The sequence below is a fragment of the Sapajus apella genome, unplaced genomic scaffold, assembly GCF_009761245.1.
Source record: "Sapajus apella isolate SASKATOON/1434 unplaced genomic scaffold, GSC_monkey_1.0 scaffold20, whole genome shotgun sequence".
NCBI lineage: Eukaryota > Metazoa > Chordata > Mammalia > Primates > Cebidae > Sapajus > Sapajus apella.
Window position 1 is genome coordinate 7,741,751 of NW_022436960.1, and position 20,216 is coordinate 7,761,966.

Below are 20,216 nucleotides of genomic sequence, written 5' to 3' on the forward strand. Positions count from 1 at the left end.
ATCATATAAACAAGGAACTTTTGAAATCCACTGATCTTAGGGTGGAAGGAGGGGTTTCTTTTTAAGTATTCATTTTGAACTATGCTTTCACTAGTAAATTCAAAGCCCAAAGGGAAACACCCATGTTTCTCCACCACATTTTGTAATACCTGTTAGATGTCCACAGCATCACCGACCCATGGAACACGCATGCTTTGTGTATGGAAGACGAAGGGGGAGCGTCAAGAGTTGCACTTTGCCAAGAAATGTACTCCGACGCTCAAAGGCCCAGGCTGGGACCGATCCAGGGAAGCTTGGAAAGCCCAGACCTAGCTGAGGCCCGCGCGGGTCTCTTCTGCTCCCAGAAAATGTGGAAGGGGTCCCGGCCCTGGGCATCCTGGTGCCAACTGTGAGTTCCCAGCAGAGTGCCCAGAGTCCGGGTCCGGCAGCGGAGGGGAGCAGCGGGGCCTCCCAGAAGAAGAAAGGGCCACCGTCACCCCAGGTGCCTCTCTAGCAGCGGAGGCCGGCGGTCGGGGTCGCCGTGGGCCTGCTGGGGCCAGGTCTGCGTTCCCAGGCGCTGCCACCTTTCCAGGGAGCAAGTCAGGCCGGGACGTAGCGCCTGCGTGGGACCCTCACTCGCCACCACGACCCCCACGAGCCCCGCCCCATCCTGCCCTACGCCCTGCGCCCAGGTCGTCGTCCCGCCCCGGAGCCCCGCCCCAAGGCCGTCCTCCCGCCCCGCCGCTGGGTGGCGACCGCAGGCTGCCTGGCTATAAAGCGTGGCCCCACATCCCAGGGACCAGCGAGCTACCTGGAGAGGCTCTGGCTCTGGCTTCTTAGAGGGTCCGAGGGAGCCATGGTCGAGCAGCAGTTACGCACGGACTCGATCACTGACCACCCGGACCGCCTGTGGATCTGGCAGACGCTCGTGTATTTGGATGAGAACCAGTGCACCTGGCTGCCCTTAGTCATGGAGGTACAGCCCGCTTTGGAGCGGATGGTGGGGCAGCAGGGGCAGCCGCGGGAGCTTGGGAGGCCCCAGGACGGGCGAGGCCTAGAAAAGCACCCACTGTGGGGCGGGGAGGCTCCCCACAGATGAAGCCACTTTGAGCTGGGCTCTGGAGGATGAACAGTTCACCAGGCCGGGAAGAAGGGTGGGAGAACCACAAAGGAATGTCGACCAAAGGATGGGACCCAGTGCCTGTGAGTGTGACTATAATGTTGACTACAGCAGGACGTTTCTGGGCTTCGGGGTCCTAATCCTTAAAACGGGTATCTCTAAAGTAAGTGACTCATTCATGTGGCCAAACATCGGAATCATCTTAGGTGGGTCCCAGAAATCTGTATTTTAAAAAGAACCCTCAACAGCTTCGGGCCATGGCAACCATGAACATAGCCCTAGAGTGTGAGGTATTTCCTATTTCCTCTGTGCTTTATTAAGAAGAACAAATTTAACGAGTACAAGCGCCGGTATTGAATCAGTATTGGCGCGGTTTCATATGTGATACTTTAAGATGCGTCTTTAGTTCATGTTAGGTTTTTATTAAAGTAATGTAACTCTTTTACAAGTATTTGAATTTACTCAATGCAAGAGTCAAAAAATATTCAAACTCTTTCCAAACATACACTGAAGAAAGCATACAGATTTAAAAATATGTTAGAACATACATGTAATACAGTAGCAAATAAGAGTTATTGAGTGTTGACTGTGTCTCTACAGATGGGAAACTGAAGCACAAAAACGTAATTTGCCCAAGGTAGAACTGCTAGTAGGTAATGGGGCTGGAATTCTAGGCTCTTCAACCACCAAAATTTGCACTTCTGTTGGCATTTAAATTTTTTAAATATACATTTTTCTTCAAAAATCATGTCAAATGTTTACTTAAGTCAAAATTTGAAAAATAATTTGAAGATTTCAGTGAATATCTTTTTTAAAATGTCTGCTTGAGAAATCTCTTCTTCAATGTGACACCAAAATCACGAATCTAGATAGTTTTTCACATAATCATGTTAAATGCCACACAAAAAGTAACCCACTAGCAAACTATGGGGCAGGGTTTGCCTCACACACTTGAAAAAGCCAGCATTCTTTTTCTCTTTTTTTCTTTCGTCTTTTTTTTTTTTTTTTTTTGGTAGAGACAGGATCTTGCTCTGTCACCCAGGCTAGTCTCAAACTCCTGGCCTCAAGTGATCCTCCTGCCTCAGCCTTCCAAAGCACTGGGATTACAAGTGTGAGTCACTGCAACTCAGCAGAAAAAAGTGTGCCTTTCATGGCCCTTGCTAGGTGGCTAGACACGTGTGCATGCTGGTGGTTCTGGCCCAGCCAGAGTCCCTGTGAGGATCATGCATGGCCTAAGGAAGTCAGCTTCAGGGGACAGTGATGACCAGCATTTCACACTAGGACCCTTCCCCAGCTGGGTGCGTGGCTGGCAGGAAGGACTCCGGTTTTCTGTGCCTGGAGGAGCCCTGGCAAGTGGACCCTGAAGGTATGCCCTGTCCTTTTCTTCTCCTCAGAAGGCGGATAAATTACGGGTGCTCTTTCGTCAGGAAGTCACCGTCCTGGGGAAGCCTATGACCCCCACCCAGATAGGCCGAAGCCCGCTGCCTCTCATGTGGCAGCTCTACCCTGATGGACGATACCGATCCTCAGACTCCAGTTTCTGGCGCATAGTGTACCACGTCAAGGCGAGTGTGTTTCTCCCAGGGATCTATCGGGCGATCTTGGGTTTCCCCTCCTCAGTGCCTGGCCTCAGTGGTTTATCTTCCCTCCATCCCAGTGCCAAAAGCATTAAAAAATGGGGGAAATGTACAACTGCGGATTTCTAAAGGATTTTAACAGAGAGAAGATGGATCCTCTGAGGTCTCTAACAGAACCCTCCCTCTACTCCCTGCCAGCCCCCAGCCTGGCCGCAGGAAGCCCCCTTTGGTGGGCAGTCACAAGCTGAAGGCTACAGGGAGGAGGGCAGTCTCCAAGAGCCCCCGAAATCCTCACACTCGGCTTTCCACTGTTATTCCCAGCTAGGGAAGGCACAGGAGTGAGGAATGGAGGGAGAGAAGGGCTCTGGCTCATCAGTGCCCTCTCTCTCTCTCTGCCTCTCAGATTGAAGGTGTGAAGAACATGCTTCTCGAGCAGCTGCCAGCTGACTAAGTGTGGCATGGTGAGTTCCACTGGGGCCTGACCCCTCTTAGTCCACAGCGGCTGTATCAGAAGGAAAGACCACCCCTTCTCCGTGAGGGCAGTGCTAACCCCTCCCCAACTGTTGCCTTCTGAGGGTCCTGGGATGGGAGAGGCTTCCTAGAGGCACTCATGTCTCTCCCTTACCTCTTTGGGACCCAGGAGCTTCGCAGATGCATACGGCCCCCTTAGCGCAGCTGCACACATCTGTACAGTGCTCACAAGTTTCAGCCAGCGCTTTCATTGTCAGTTGCTTTCTTAAATTACATCAACCGAGCCAGATATTAGATGGTGTTACTGCATTTTGAGGAAGTGGTCTTCTGACCATAAGCCCTCTGTCCTGTTTAGAATTTGCCTTGGCTCAGACAGAAGGCCTCTGGGGCCATCACTGACCACCAGGCTTCCCACTCAGACTTGCTCCCGCAGCACCGCCCCTCACCCCTACCTGGTCCTTTCCTTCACCCTTGACTCTGTCTTCTCTTGTCCTTTCCCAGGTCTTGCAGCACCCATCTCCTTTCACCCCAGGGCCTGCGCCTGGCCAGTCCACAATGGGGATGTTCGTGTTTCTATTCACCTTCGTTTCCTATGCCGGTGTCGTCTTCTCCACCATGCTGGGGTCTGGGAGAGAACAGACAGACAGAGGATGAGCTCTACCCAGGGCCTGCTGGACCTGCCTGTGGCTCACTGTGCACCCATCAGCACTACCACTCCTGCCAGGGAGGACTCCAGTTGGTAGAGCTTCCTCCAGGTGCCCAGTATACCTGTGCCTTGGCTTTTCTCAGCTGGCTGATGGTCTTTGGCCTCTTTCTGTCCCTTCTGTCCCTCACGGCACTAGTGCTTCATGTCGCACACCCATTCAGCTCCCTAACTTCTGAGAACACAGCCGATTCACCTGAGCAAGGCCTCTGAGACCCTGGGCCAGTGGTCTCGCGTGGGGCTGTGCCTGCACACAAATACATCTGCAAACCCTGCCTGCCAACAGGGGTTCAGGGGCAGCTCAAGGAAAGGCCTGAAAGGAGCCCATATCTGTGCTCAGGACTCAGAAGCCTTTGGGTCAATGGTCCACAGCCTGGGACGCAGCATCAGGCCAGGCCGCTGAGCCCCGTGGACAAACCCCCAGAACCCTTGGCTGCCTACCTGGGAAAGGGATGGACGTTGGGTTTCCCCACTTTTATAGATGACCACACACCTGGGTGTTGTTACTAGGCTGTATGTGGCATGAATACTTTTTGTAATAATCGATTGATTAAATGCAAGATGATTTCTCTAACTTTGTGCTGAATCAGTATCTATCCTTGGCTTAGATTCTGGTGGAGAGAAGTGAGAATAGGTAGCCACCAAACAAGAAATAAATATTCATGGATTTACTTCTTTTACTTTGGAGATAAGGGACTACAGTTTTTTCGTCCATGTAATCCAACACTTAAAACCCCAGCGCTCTTGGAGGCGTATGTTGAGAACCACTAGAGTAAGCAACCTCAAAAACGTTGTCAGCAATTCTTGGCATTCAAGAGCCCTTCCAATCCGCCTCCTCGTGGTTCTGCCCTCCGCATCCTCCTCATTCCCATGCGCCCTTGCCCCCGCCAGCTCTGCCTCCTCCTCACCCAGGCAGTCACCAGGCTCTGTCCTTGCCCGGATACTTCTATCCTTTCTGCTTCAATCCCAGCAGGAGCCCCTCCTGCCTGAAACTGTCCCTGAGCACTCAGGCCCCAGGCAGATTCCCCTCCCCACATCCCCTGACCTGCAGTCACAGCAGAGCCCGCCCTGTGACCTCCTCTTACTCCCTTCCCAAGACCCGCTGCCACTCCCTAGATGGTAGCTGGACCTCGGATATTACCGGGGGATGCCTTCCGGAGAGTGGAATCCATCCTGGGTAGAATCCTGGCCCTCCCACTTGTGTCTCTAGTCCACAGCTTTCTCGTCACAGAGATGAACTTAGAGGGTCCTTCTGAGAATTCAGTGGGACATATAACTCAAGTGCTTTAAGAGAATTGTGTAAGGAAAACACTATTTCTCCCACTTTATAGTGTCTGAACCCAGGTTTCTTAACCAGCACTAGACAGAGAAGAAACACTGGCGCCCAGCGTGCCAGGGTGTGTGTCTCTTGTTGTAAACCCGTCACCCAGCACGGCGCATGGCAGCCTGGGATTTCGGTCTGTGGGAGCAATTACTGTACAGATGCCTCTCAGCAGGGCCAAAACATGGAGAGTCAGAGCAGTGGCACCACAGGAGGTCAGGCAGCCGCCTCATTTTAGGAATAGGAACATGGAGACCCAGAAAGAGGAAAGCTCGTGTGCAAGATTCTTTTGTTTACCGAATATTTAACCATCACCATGAGCAGCGCCAGGAGCTGGGATGCAGCCTTAGTTCTGGAAAAAGATGAAACGGTGCAAAATCCCAAAAGAAAATAGAACAAAGTAACAGGGTAGGGAGTTCGAATGGCTGGTAAGGAAATTCCTGTCTGAGAAGGTGGCATTTAAGATTGAGCCTTGAGGCCAGGCGCTGTGGCTCATGCCTGGCCAGCACTTTGGGAGGCCAAGGCGGGTAGATCACGAGGTCATCAGTTCAAGACCAGCCTGGCCAACATCCTGAAACCCCGTCTCTACTCCAACTACAAAAAGTTAGCTGGGAGTGGTGGCGGGCGCCTGTAATCCCAGCTCCTCTGGAGGCTAAGGCAGGAGAATCACTTGAACCTGGGAGGCAGAGGTTGCAGTGACTGGAGATTGCACCACTGCACTCCAGCCTGGGCAACAGTGACAGACTCAATCTCAAAAAAAAAAAAAAGATTGAGCCTTGAAAAAGAGGGAGCTAGATTCTAAGGAAGAGGTAATGGCAAACGCTGTGAAGATTTAATTTGCTGTGGAAATTACAAACATAGCAAAAGGATCACTTCTCACTAAAAGAAATATTGTTTTGTAAGAAAAATGTCCCTAATAAATTAACTAAATGCAATGCAGAATCTCAGTTTTCCATAAGACTGACTAGGGTTTTGGCTGGAATGGTTGGGCAGACAATGGGGCTGGAATGGTTAGACGTCCTATTTATCAGGATGAGGGAGGCATAGGTTTGGCCAAGGGTGGGGGATATCTCAGGAGTTCTGTGTTAGTGTGTTACACATGAGTTACTTAGGATACCCCAGTTGAATTGCTGATAGTCTGTTGATTGAATATGGATCTAGAACTCAGCTCAGGTCCAGAACAATACATTGAAGAGTCTTTAAAATGATCATTAAAGCCAGGGGCTTGACTGAGATCACTTATGGGGAGATGGTGGTCTCTTTGTTTTATTTATTTATTATTATTTTTTGTTTTGAGACAAGGTCTTGCCATGTTGCCCAGGCTGATCTCAGACTCTCAAGCTCAAGTGATCCTCCTGCCTCAGCCTCCCTCCCAAGTAGCCAGGATTACAGGTACAAGTCACCAATGCTTAGTGATGGAGATGTCTGAAACCAAGAGAAGAAAGTGTTTTAAGGAGGATGTGGGCAGCTGAGGAACTCGCTGTTGAGAGACTGCGTAGAGGGAAGGAAGGAATGTGGCCATTGGAGTTGGTACGTGGAGAGCGATGGGGACCTTGCCAGGCAGTGTCAATGCTGTGATGGGGCAGAGCCCTGCTGGTGTGGCAGGAGAGGAGGGGTGTTGAGGAGAGCCAGCCCTGCTGTTAGCCCTGTTGTAAGGAAAATTGGAAAAGTGAGGTGCTGAGTATGTTCCAAGTAGGAAATAATGGAGCCTGGGCATGCATGCTCCAAGAAAGGGTTGGTGGAAAGTGACCACCTGATGGGGCAGAACAGAGGGCCCAATCCCAGGAACAATCCTAGATGACTGAGGAATCTAGAAGGCACAAACTGGAGGCACAGACGCACGTGCCAGCATCCGACAGAGCAGTGCCAGCAGCTGATCTATGTTATGCTAATCTTTTTAAAAATTTTCCCTACACAAAGTTGTTTTGCCAATGTATTTTAAATACTTCATAATTTTTCCCTTACATACTTTTTTTCTGAGACGGAGTTTCACTCTTGTTGTGCAGGCTGGAGCGCAATGGCATGATCTTAGCTCACTGCAACCTCTGCCTCCCAGGTTTGGGTGATTCTCCCACCTCAGCCTCCCAAGTAGCTGGGACTACAGGCTTCTGCAACCACGCCTGGCTAATTTTTGGATTTTTAGTAGAGACAGGGTTTCATCATGTTGGTCAGGCTAGTCTCGAACTCCCGACCTCAGATGATCTGCCTGCCTCAGCTTCCGAAAGTGCTGGGATTACAGGAGTGAGCCATTGTCCCCAGCCTCCCTCTACATATTTTATTCCATATATATTTATTTATATTTTCTTTAATTTCTTTGAATAACATGTTGCAGTTTTCAGAGTATAGGTTTTACATTTCTCTTGTTAAATTGATTCCTAAGTTTATTCTTTTTTTATTATGCTAAAAAAAACATCTAATTAGCCTGGTGTGGTGGTATGTACCTGTAGTGCCAGCTACTTGTGGAGCTGAGGGGGGAAGGATTGCTGAGCCTGGGAAGTCAAGGCTGCAGTGAGCCGTGTTTGTGCCACTGTACTCCAGCCTGGGTGACAGAGCAAGACCCTGTCTCAAACAAACAACAAAAAAAGCAAACAAAAAACCTAACATGAAATCTGCCCTCATAACAGACTTTTAAGTGTTCATATAATTGTTAATTATATGAACATTATTGTACAGTAGATCTCTAGAACTTTTTCCTCTTGCATGAGAAAGAAAACCACCACTCTTCTTTCTGCTTCTATGAGTTTTCCAACTTCAGCTTCCTCACATTAGTAGGAATCACACAGTATCTGTCCTTCTGTGGCTGATTTATTTCACTTACTGTGATGCCCTCAAGGCTCATCCATTTGGCTAGATTTCCTTCTTTTCTAAGGCTGCATAAAGTTTCATTGTATGTATAGACCACGATTTCCTCATCCATCAGTGGATAGGAGGTGGTTTCTACCTCTTTGCTATTATGGATGGTGCTGCAATGAATGTGGGCAAGCAATATCAATTCAAGATTCTGTTTCCTAATTCTTTTGGATAAATATCCATAAGTTGGATTGCCGAGCCATATGGTAGTTCTATTTTTAATTTTTTGAAGATCCTTCATACTGGTTTCTGTAACAGTTAAACATTTTACATTCCTACCAACTGTGCACAAGGGTTTGCCACATCCTTACCAGCATTTGTTGTTGTCTGTTTTTTTTTTATAACGTCCATCCTCACAAGTATGATGTGATACTTATTTTACTTATTCTGTTTCAATCTGGATGATTTTTCTTTTGTCTTCTTGCCTAATTACCCTAGCTAGAACCTCCAGAACTGTGTTGAGTAGAAATAGTGAGAGTGGGCTGGGCATGGTGGCTTACGCCTCTAATTCCAGCACTCTGGGAGGCTGAAGTAGGCAGATCACCTGAGGTCATGAGTTCAAGACCAGGCTGGCCAACATGGTGAAACTCCCATCTCTACAAAAATTAGCTGGGCGTGGTGGTGGGCGCCTGTAATCGTAGCTACTCAGGAGGCTGAGGTAGGAGAAACTCTTGAACCTAGGAGGTGGAAGTTGCAGTGAGCCAAGATTATGCCACTGTACTCCAGCCTGGGTGACAGAGCAAGGCTCCATCTCAAAAAAAGAAAGAAAGAGAGTGGATATCCTTGCCTTGGTCCTGATCTTAGGGGGAAAGTTTCATCTTTCACCCTTAAGTCTGATATTAGCTATGGCTTCTTCATAAATGTCCTTTATCATGTTGAAGAAGTTCCCTTCTATTCTCAGTTTATTGAGTGTTTTTATCACCCAGAGATGTTAGATTTTGTCAGATGCTTTTTCTGCATCTGTTGAGATGATCATCTACTGGAATGTTGGGTTTTGTCCTTTATTTTATTGATATGGTGTATTACACTTTTTTTTGTATGTTGAACCACTTTGCATTTCTGAGATGAATTCTGCTTGATCCTAGTGTATAATCTTTTTTATATGTTGCTGGATTTGGTTTGCTAGTATTTTGTTAAGGGTTTTTATATCTGTGTTCATAAGAAGTATTAGTCTGTAGTTTTCTCTTGTGATGTCTTTGTCTGATTTTAGTATCATATATAAGTTTTTAATACTACAAATTTTATTTTTTAATTTAAAAATATTATTAGACACAGGGTTTCACCATGTTACTCAGGCTAGTTTTGAACTCTTGGATTCAGGTGATCCTTCTGCCTCTGTCTTTCAAAGCCTGGGCAAAATGTTGAGACCTCATCTCTAAAATAAATAAATAAATAGATAAAAAGCCTGGGCGCAGTGGCTTATACCTATAGTCTCAACATTTTGGGAGGTCAAGGCAGGTGGATCATTTTAAGTCAGGAGTTCGAGACCAGCCTGGCCAACATGATGAAACCCCATCTCTACTTAAAATACAAAAATTAGCCAGGCATGGTGGCACACACCTCTAATCCCAACTACTCAGGAGGCTGAAGTGGGAGAATTGCTTTAGCCAGGGAGGTGGAGGTTGCAGTGAGCTAAGATCATACCACTAGCCTGGGCAATAGAGTGAGACCATGTTTCAATCAATCAATCAGTCAATCAATAGTAAAACTAAATAAGTAATACATAATACAAAGTAAAATTAATAAAATAATAAAAATAAATATATCAGGCCATGTAAATTATGCCTATGTATCAAATGCACACGGATATGCTCAATTTTCATGATTCTCCCATGTGCATTTGAAAAGGAGGCATTTCTCTCAACTAAGTTCAGAGATGTAAATCTCTGTTTTATTAATAATATGGCTTAGGTTTTCTGTGTTCTCAGTCATTGTTTTTGTTCATTTGTTCTATCTCATCCTGAAAAAAATATACTAATGTTTCCTATTGGTATATTCTCCTTTAATCTGGTAGTTGACGTTTCATAAAGTTGTTGCTGTGCTACCGGCCACATAAGTGTTGATTGTTATATCTTGTGTAGCCTTTGGCTCAATGATCTATCCTTTCTTTCAGTGGTTTCTGGCTAGTGTTCTACCTTGACATACATGAAGATCGTGAACTGTGTCTATCTGTTTGTATTAATTTGCATTTGTCTGGCATATCTGTGCCTAGCATCTTATTTAAATCTTTCTGAATCTCTTTGTTTTAGGCATGTTCATTCATATGTGTGTGCATGTATATGAAAAGGTTGGATTTTGATGCATTTTTTCAATTGGTGAATGAAACTCATTTCAGGTACTGATGATATATCTGATGTACTGGTCTTAGTATTGCTGTATGTTTGTCTTTATATACATATAAAATTTTCTCTATATGCTCTGCTTTCTACATTCCTTTTTAGCATTTTTCTTGGCATTGCATTTTCATTTCATATCTTTACACTTATATCTTAGGGTAGTTTCCTCAGTGCTTGTTTTCTTTCCTTTCTTTTACTTTTTTTTTTTTTTTTTTTTTTGAGACAGGGTCTTGCTCTGTCTCTGTTGCTCTGTTGCTCAGGCTGGAGTGCGGTGGTATGATCTCAGCTCACTGCAACCTCCACTTCCCAGGCTCAAGCAATCCTCCCACCTCAGCCTCCCGAGTACCTGGGACTACAGATGTTTGTCACCATGCTTAGGTAATTTTTAAATTTTTTTGTAGAAATGAGGTCTCACTATATTGTCCAGGCTGGTCTTGAACTCCTGGGCTCAAGCAATCCTCTCACCTCAGCCTCCCAAAGTGCCGGAATTACAGGCATGAGCCATTGCACCTGACCAGCCTTTCCTAAAAAAATACTATTTACTCTAGCATTGTCTAAAGAACGCTCTATAATACTGGACATGTTCTGTATCTATGTTGCCCAGTGTGGTAGCTACTAGCTACTGTGGCTATGGAGCACTTGAAATATGGCTAGTATAATTGAGAACTTAATTTTAAATTGTATTCAATGTTAATTGAATTTTAATAGCCACATGTGACTGGGGTCCACCTGTTGGGTGGTGCAGGTCTTTTGGTTCCCTACTGCAAGCAAAATTGAAATGACTAACATTTCCTTCCCCAACCCCTCTCCCTCTCCAACACATCTAAATTAATATTAAATGCTAAGTAATATCTCCAAGGAAGCCATCCAGCTTACTTTCTGTATACTCTCCATTTTTTCCCCATTTTTGATAACTGAAATATACCTTTATTATCAGACAATGTAACAAACACATAGGATTTCTCACACTCCTGCGCCTTATTTAGGATTAGGGTTAGGGTTAGACATTTCTCACCACTAGTCCTAATGGAAAGCTTCCTAAATACTTCTTGATTGTCTGAAGGTCACAGCTTAGTGGATTACTCAGGAAGTGCTCACAGGAACATTATTTCTGGATTCCTTCCTCTTCACTGAGGTTTGTCTGTGGCCTTTCTTCTTGAAGGCATTTGACTCAAGAATTTAAAAATCTCAAAGTGAGGAGGGTGTTATATTTCCTTTCTTGGTATTTGCACTATGTTACTCCATTTACTTCTCTGTGGTTTTAACTTAAGTATTCTGTGAAGATCTAATCCCAGGTAAGTTCCTTGGTCATTTTGCCTTATGCCAAAGGGATTTCTGTTCCATAACATACAATAATTTTAAGACTGTGTCTTGGAGGTCACTGTTCTTGTTCACATGTTCTAGGCACATCATGGTCCCTTCAGATACATAGGTTCATGTCATCTTTTTTGTCTTCAGGAATTTTTTTTTAATAGTTTCTACCCACTGCCTTACTTTCCTCTTTGTGGGGGTTTGGCGGTGAGACTTCTATTATGGATATGTTGCATCTTCGTTGCCTATTATATCCATCACTTTGTCTTCAATTCTTTTCGTCTTTTTATTCTACTGATTTTTTTCTCCTACTTTACTTACTCAGTTTTTCTTTGATATCTTGGCTGGTCTGCTGGACTTTGTGAGAATTGGGAGATTGGAAAACAATGCCTCTGTCAGCATCTTGCCCTGAATCTTATTGTATTTTAAAGTTACTTTGTTACTGTCACTGTATTTTGCTTACAAAACAACTTTATTTACAAAGGGGAAATGCCTGCAGAAATAAACTAATTCTCAGAGATTCTAACTTTTTTGTATGTCAAATGAGTTAACTTGAACTAGTCTAGTGAATTTATTGTCAGTGAACCTCCTATGGCAAATAGAACTTAGAAATTTAAGTGAGAAATTTTCCAAGAAAATGCTCTCACAAATACTTTACTATAATGATCATTTATAGTTTTGAGGTGAAAATTCTATAGCTCTTGAAACTGCTAAACACATTTTAATAATATGGGAGAGCTCTTTGTACTAGTCAATACTAAAACTTATAAATTCATTATTGGTACCTGGTGCAGCAGTGTGGGACTTACTTACACAGCAGGTTCATTGGTTAAGATGACAATTACTCAGGCCCCTGGACTTAGAAGGCCCCCAAAAGGCTGAAATCCAGTAAACACGGCCAGGGCTATTCTGACTTGGTGGTGCCTCTCCTCAGCACTGGCCTTATCAGCTCACTAAGCAAGGACAGTAAGAAGTCAGGGCCGCTTTACCATCTTATCGGCTGGGGTGTCTCATTTCTACTCATCCCCACAACTTGGAGGTCATCAGTAACCACAGTGAAGCTTCAATTTAGAAGGGACTCATACATATTTAGCCTATTTTCTATCAATAGACTATGATCATAGGGTTTTTGTTTTCTTCGTTTTGTTTTGTTTTGAGATGGAGTCTCACTCTGTTGCCGAGGTTGCAGTGCAGTGGGGTGATCACAGCTCACTGCAACCTCCGCCTCTCGGGTTCAAGAGATTCACCTGCCTCAGCCTCCTGAGTAGCTGAGATTACAGGCGTGCACCATCACACCGGGCTAATTTTTGTATTTTTAGTAGAGATGGGGTTTCACCATGTTGGTCAGACTGGTCTCAAACTCCTGACCTTGTGATCCACCTGCCTTGGCCTCATAAAGTGCTGGGATTACAGGAGGGAGGGTCAAGCTAAATTAAGTCTGAAAGGGTGGAATGCCCCGTCTGACAGATAGATACAGGGGGCACAGGGCATTTCACAATGAACCAGATGGGATGATTGCCCCCTGTATCTACATGTTGGACGGGGTACTCCATCTTTTTAGGCTTAATTTAGCTTGACCCTCCCTCCCATCATAGCTTTCACAGTCTCTCCAAGGATTTCACTGGGGTTTCACACTTCTCCCCATCACCCTTCACTTTGAGCTCTAACATCCACCAATTTGGTGTGGTTTATGGATGATCCTATTCCTGTTCCATGCACGTCACCCTGCCCTACACTGAGCAGTACTCTGATTCTTTCCCCACAGGGCTGCAGGTGACAGCCTTTGGGGATACCCTGGGGGTTAAGTTTGAGGGTTTAGGGAGGGGGAGGGGTTAACATTCAGACTACAGCTCTAAGTGGGCTATTAGTAAGTCTTGTTTTGAATAAGTCCCTGAGGGATTGTTACAGTATTACCACCGCCCCAATAAAGCTGTACCACTCACATCTTTCTGGAGGCCTCTCTGCCTCACAGAACGCACCCTCCTCCTCCCTTCACGTAGGTAATCCTTGAAACACCAACATTCTTGCTGTATTATGCAGAGCAACCTGGTTGTCTAACTTGAGGCTATCTTCTCTGGATTTAACACCTGTCAGTGTTGTTCCTGGAACCAAGCCAGATCATATAGGAGAGAAGGAAATTTATTGCTGTAACTGGATACAGGGAGAAGGCTGGAGATAATTCCACCAGACCAATGAAAAGTGTTACAATTTTCTTAGTGCTTATATAGATTGGGGTTATGTGCCTATGTGCAGTATAGCATTCACCTAAGTCTATAGGTAACTAATTTTGTTTCAACTAGAAGTTCAGAGTCCCCCTCCCAAAAAAAAAAAAATGCTTGCTAAGTCTGATTAAGCCGTGTGGGCCCCAGTATCTTCAAGGCCTGTCTACTGTGATACCAGAGTGATTATTTTTCTCTTACCTCTTTTACAGCTTGGTCCAGAGAGCTGCCTTAGACTCTCCAACAAATCTATTCAAACAGCTGCCTCTGTTACCTTGACTAGTCTCTGATTTTGTCTATTCAAGGTAGGCCCTGGCACTAGGAAGGTAAGGCTGGCTCCATTATTTTGGTTTGCTCCAGCAAGGGAGAAGCCTGTGCAAGGATCCTACTGACCATGTTTCATTTCTAGCTTGATGCCTGGGCACCGAGTTCCCCAGGGCTCACTATGTGCTCAGTGTTAAGGCAGCTCTGTGGAAGTGGCTCCGTGTGACCAGGGTGCTATGCCGTGTGGAAGTGGCTCCGTGTAACTGGGGTGCTATCCTGGCCTGCCTGTCGACTGTCATGCAGGCCTGTCTGTGTGACCGTCAGGGAGAACTGGCCTGCCACAATGTGACTTGCTAAATAAAAGACTATTCCGAAAAGAAATTATGTCTCTCCTAGGAGGCAAAGCTGCTGTCGTCAATTATAAGTTTTCAATTTTCTTTCTTGCTTGCATACCGTTCAGGGAATGTTTGAGTTGAGAAAGGAGGAAGAATGGGGAAAAAGCTTCCATGAACAGGACCTGTTAAGGAATACTCTCTGGAAAGTGGGTGGGATTTAGGCCTGTGGGGGAAAGTTCTTGAGTGCTCCAGGAGTGGGCAAAGGCCAGGAGACTGGACTGAGACTGGTCCAGGACTAAGAGCAAGCCTGCTTGGCCAAGAAAGAGGCATTCTAAGAACCTACCTATAGGAGGCATTATTACAATGATGCCTTTTTTTTTAACAGGAGGGAATACAGGCTTCGAGAGATTATGCACAAGCTCTAAGTTACATCTCTAGTAAACAGAAGCTCTGGATTCAAACACGGCCACGCTCGAGTCTATACTCTTAGTCACCATGCTATACTGTACAGACTGAGAGAGGAAAACATGCTTGGATGGAATCCCAGCTCAGTTACTTTCTCAGACTCACAGGTGAAGTGTTACACTTCTCAGAGCCTCAGTTCCTCGCCTGTGCTAAGAGAGGTGTATTAAAACCTACCTTATAATGAAACGGCCTTTGCAGAATTATAGGTAATAAGCGAACTCTAACAAGACCGACTCCATCTTGCTTCCAAACTCATAGGCTAAACTGGTTTTTTCGCTGCTTCTAGTGAGAAGGCCAAGATAACCGTGATAGTAATTCAGTTTATAGCTAAACTTTCAGGCCAGAAAAACTGACCCCCCTCCACGTTTAGAGACTGAAGTCGTATTCCTAAGTCAAGCTTAGAATCATGGTAGAAGCTTGAACTTTGCCAAAGAATGGTAAAGTAGACCAAGAGATGCCACCTAATCCTAAAACCATTGCCCGCCCTCCTGGGAACACAGGTGCAAGAAAACAGTTTTAGATGCCCCATGACGTCATCCCCAGTGACTTAATTGTTTCAGTTCCCCACACCTATGCCTCCTAATTCTAAGGGAGATGGGTTTGAGAAATTTCTCCCTCTTCTCACCCAGCTGCCCTGCAACACCCACTGTAGTTGTACTTTTTCAGGGCAGCGGGCAAAATGAACCCATTGGGCTGTGATGAGAAGGTTGCTGTTAGTTTTAAAGCAGGTAACAGAGGAAAAGTACCCGGCATAGCGGGTTCCAGAAATGTCAATATTCCTCCTTCCTGATATTGTCCGTATTTAGTGAAAAGTGTCATGAATAGTGTTCTTAAGAGGAAAAAATTAAAACCTTTCCTAAGACTATTTTACTTTGAGAAAAGATCATAAAAAGCACTGAAGGACAAACCAAATGTCGATGTCTTGTCCTTTCATTTTTATTCACATGATTTAAGCAGGAGGGAAAGAACTACTACTGGTCTGCAACTAAAGAGATCAACAGTGTTGCAAGAATAACACAATTTGCTCTATTTTTTAAAAAATCAAACAATTGGCTTGAGAGGCTCACCTTAAAAAACATGACATATAATCACAAATAATTAGGTCGATTTTTGCTCCAAGTTACAACTGCCTTTTTTCAACATCTCCACTTTCTTTGGCAACTGTTCAACAGGGTGACAAGCACCCCCCACCTACATTTGCTTCCAGCTAAGAATGAATGCATCCAGGTGCTCATGCCACAGTAGGAAAAACTAAGCTTGAAATAAAACTGTTTCATTAGCTTTGTAATTCCTTGTAACAAAAGTCTTTGAATATATAAGGAAAAGAGTAAGATGTGTATATTGTGCATTTTTCTCCTCAAATTGCTAATCCTTTTGTAAAGATAGATTTGTAAATATTATATTCTAAATTTTGTTAATCGGTTTCTTGATATTTTTAAAATGAACATCACCACCTTTGTTACAAGAAGCTCAGGGTAATGTGCCCAGCAGTTGGCAATGTGGGGCTGAAGGTGTGTAATGTCATGTGGAGTCACGAAGCTGGGGTTTTATTGACGCCTAACCACCTACAATCTTGTCCCAGGACAAACTCTTGCCAGCCCCACTTGGCACGTAAGGTCAAGATAATAAATTCTGGATATTTTTTTAGGAGGCCAGCGTGACAAGCACATACTTGTCACCCCTGGCTTCCTAAAAAACGTGTAATGTAATGGTTACACTAAGCAAAAAACACCAGCCCCTCAGAGTCCTTTACTGGAAAGTACAGGTAACAGTGTGTGGTATGCCTTGATTGAGGAATGAAAGATCTGAGGAAACTTGGTTCTGGTTTTAGTACACCAGAATTACTTTTCAATTTTAGAAAACCAAGGAGGTTAGAGAAAGTAGAGAGGAATTAGGGGATGCTTTTTTATGGGTTCATTTATACGAAGAAGAGAACTAGCCATAAATATTTGATAAGATACATCCTGTCTTAAACTTGAATTATAATATGAGTAACACTTAAGGGAATTTAGTAAATAAGGAAAGCTAAAAAAAAGAAAGGCAGTTGGTCCAAAAAGTGATCCCAGTGGACTAGCTAGGACAATGTGTGATTAACAGACATTATCTCCTTTAGGCCTTACGAAGAAGTAAGTACTCTTGTTTCCCCCAAGTTCCTGGTGAAGAAACAGGCTCTGAGACTAGAAGTTACTTGCCCCAAGTTAGTAAGTGGTGTGGTCTGGACGTTGCCAGAATCTGCCGTTTCTCCCTTCTGGCGTTCGTTTATTCCACTCAATCTTTGGGCCTGAGCTGGGTGCAAGGGGTACACATTCTAGCCCAGAAGGAACTCCTATGATAGAAAGAAACCCAGCGCAGTGATCAGGAACACAGGAAGGGCTTAGCGTGGGCCAGCTGGGTAAGGCCCCTCTGAGAATTCCTGTTTGAGGTCACTTTTTCAGCCAAGCATAAGGCAATGACATCATACGTTTGATGGACTGAAACAGCCAGCTTGGATCCAGGATCAAGTTACTAGAGAAACTTGATAGAATTGTTGAGCACATCTGGCCTTTTGAGGTTTACAGGCAGGAATTCAAAGTGGAAATTGTCAGCCTATTTTTACTATTATTTTGTCTATCGATATTTTTCTCTCAGGTTTAGAAAATAAGAAAGCAAAGTACGTTCCACAAAATGTGGCATTTCACCTGGCAAATGATACAGAAGAGCGGGGCAGACAGTCTCTCATGTGTATGAAGGAGTTTTGGGAACATAGAATCTAAGCTGGTGAAAGATGAATGTTTAGATATTCAGGAAAGAAGTCCTTTGTCGGTGTTTCTCCACATACTTATCTGTGTTTTTGCCATGTTGTTTTGTACTTTATTTTGTTGTTGTAGGAAATAATAAAAGGTTCCTCTTCAAAGCTTTCCTCTTGGTTCATTACAAATAGTTTCTTCCAAGGTTAATGTACTTGAAAGCTTTTGCTAATAATCCGAAAGTAGCTGTTAGTCGTCATAAAGATGTAAGTGCCTCCCACATTCTTAGTTTTTCCACTTTAACCTAGGTATTTGCCCTGACATGCCTGAACAAGCCCAGGCAAGCCTTAGGTCATAGCTTATTCCCCTTCCTTATTTGGAAATGTTATCGCTTCTCTAAGCATTCCTCAAGTGACTTCCTCTTTTCCTTTGTTCTCCTCTGCCTTTACCTGTTCAGAAAGTTTCCAAGTTTTTAGCCAATCGGGTCACACATACAATGTGAGGTCCCATTGTTCTGGCCAATGGAAACTGGACACAGCAGCAGGGCGATTGCATCAGGTTATGGCAGTTATAAATGTCCCCGTCTCCTTGTTCAGGTGTGCGCTCGTGGCAAGACTGCCGGTGAGTTGCACCCTTCCTGCAGGAAGTAAACTAGCCTTGCTGAGTGATCCATTGTCTCCGTGTGGGTTTTTCCCGACGTTATAAGCCTGTTTCCAACATTGTTCCTGCTAGGCAGAAATTTTTAATCACTGTCACATGTATTGCTTTTTTTTTCTGAGACTGAGTCGCTCTGTTGCCCAGGCTGGAGGGCAGTGGTGTGATCTTGGCTCACTGCAACCTCGGCCTCCCAGGTTCAAGAAATTCTCCTGCCTCAGCCTCCTGAGTAGCTGGAACTACAGGTGCGTACCACCATACCCCGCTAATTTTTATATTTTTAGTAGAGACAGGGTTTCTCCACGTTAGTCAGAATGGTCTCAATCTGCTGGCCTCATGATCTGCCCGCCTCAGCCTCCCAAAGGGCTGGGATTACAGGCGTGACACAGGTATTGTTTTTCTTTAGTGTATTCCGGTTTATGTTTTTGTTTTTTTTGTTTTGTTTTGTTTTTGTTTTTGTTTTTGTTTGAGACGGAGTTTCACTCTTGTTACCCAGGCTGGAGTGCAATGGCGCAATCTCGGCTCACCGCAACCTCCACCTCCCGGGTTCAGGCAATTCTCCTGCCTCAGCCTCCTGAGTAGCTGGGATTACAGGCACACACCACCATGCCCAGCTAATTTTTTGTATTTTTAGTAGAGACGGGGTTTCACCATGTTGACCAGGATGGTCTCGATCTCTTGACCTCGTGATCCACCCGCCTCGGCCTCCCAAAGTGCTGGGATTACAGGCTTGAGCCACCGCGCCCGGCCTAGGTTTTTCTTAATAAGGGCTTCTCTGCTCCACAATAACAAATTTTCTTCATGTTTTTGTCTATCCATTAATCTATCTGGAATTTACTCTCATATGAGAAATGAAGTAGTGATCCAACTTTCTTATGCAAATGGCTAGCCAGTTGTCACCATACTACAATGTTTAGTGACTAACGTATCCTTTGGTAGTGCTTTCAAATGCCACCTTGATTGTGTAAGGAAGGCAAAATTTGACCTCTTACCCTCTTAACATTTTTGGCTGGGCTAGAGAATTGACATAACACAGATTAATAGGAGAAAAGCATGTTGATTTAATATAACTTTTATGTGACACAGGAGCCCTTATAAGGAAATGAAGACCCAAAGAAACAGTTAAACACTATTATTTGGACAAAGAGTAGTACATTGTGAAAATGTGAAAAGGCAAGGGGCCTTAGGCTAGGGGGGTTCCTTGTGGTTAAAGGAGAAAGGTTCATTTATGAGGTTAGTGTGTACAGAATTCTCTCGGCCTCAACTGCCAGCCCTGGCGATGAGTGTTACTTTCATCAGAGGGAGGACATCTTCCACATTTGGGTTTCTCTCACTTTCAGGGAGAAAAAGGAGATGTCAGAGTACCCTTTGTGCATCTGTTGTTTATCAAGGGCCATTAGCACAAAATAATAATTATGCCAAAGTGCCATGTTCTACCAGCCTTCACTCATGTACTAAATCCCCACTTGCGTTTTCAGCTGTCCCCTCACCCCCATTCCGTTCCACTGCTCTGATGCCTGCATCTGCCTGACCACTGCCGGAATTAGTTCCTGCAGCTCTTCATTGCTTGCTGATCTCTGCTAACCCTACTCCACCCTCACAGCTCTCCTTGTTCAGATTCTTCTCAACTTTTCTCACATCTTAGAGCTTCTATTTTTTATTTTTTTGAGACAGGGTAGTGGTGTGATCTCGGCTTACTGCAATTTCCACCTCCCAGGCTCAGGTGATTCTCCTGTCTCAGCCTCCTGAGTAGCTAGATTAAAGCTACTACCTCCTGGCTAATTTTTGTATTTTTAGTAAAGACGGCTTCACCATGTGGGCCAGGCTGGTCTCAAACTCCTGACCTCCAATGATCCACCCACCTTGGTCTTCCAAAGTGCTGGGA

At 44.8% G+C, this 20,216-nt stretch overlaps 1 protein-coding gene and 1 long non-coding RNA gene across 2 annotated transcripts; one reads left to right on the top strand and one right to left on the bottom strand.

The window, feature by feature from the left end:
• Positions 1-800: 800 nt before the first annotated feature.
• Positions 801-3,127, top strand: TCL1A (T cell leukemia/lymphoma 1A). The gene is made up of 3 exons (XM_032287499.1): positions 801-964; positions 2,497-2,664; positions 3,080-3,127. Exons 1-3 carry the CDS (start codon positions 836-838, stop codon positions 3,125-3,127), a joined length of 345 nt encoding a protein of 114 aa, XP_032143390.1. The 5' UTR covers positions 801-835.
• On the bottom strand, positions 2,234-18,108 carry LOC116557803. Its single transcript, XR_004271705.1, has 3 exons — positions 17,959-18,108; positions 7,730-7,734; positions 2,234-2,244 (listed from the first exon to the last, which is right to left on the bottom strand). It is a non-coding gene; the product is annotated as an uncharacterized LOC116557803 (long non-coding RNA).
• Positions 18,109-20,216: the final 2,108 nt, after the last annotated feature.

What these genes read in the sequence shown, in the direction of transcription:
- TCL1A (XM_032287499.1), top strand. Translation starts at nt 836, where the DNA reads ATGGTCGAGCAGCAGTTACGCACGGACTCGATCACTGACCACCCGGAC. An exon ending in TAGTCATGGAGGTACAGCCC is followed by an intron (nt 965 to 2,496) that starts GCTTTGGAGCGG and finishes TCTCCTCAGAAG; the next exon opens with GCGGATAAATTACGGGTGCT. An exon ending in GCATAGTGTACCACGTCAAG is followed by an intron (nt 2,665 to 3,079) that starts GCGAGTGTGTTT and finishes TCTGCCTCTCAG; the next exon opens with ATTGAAGGTGTGAAGAACAT.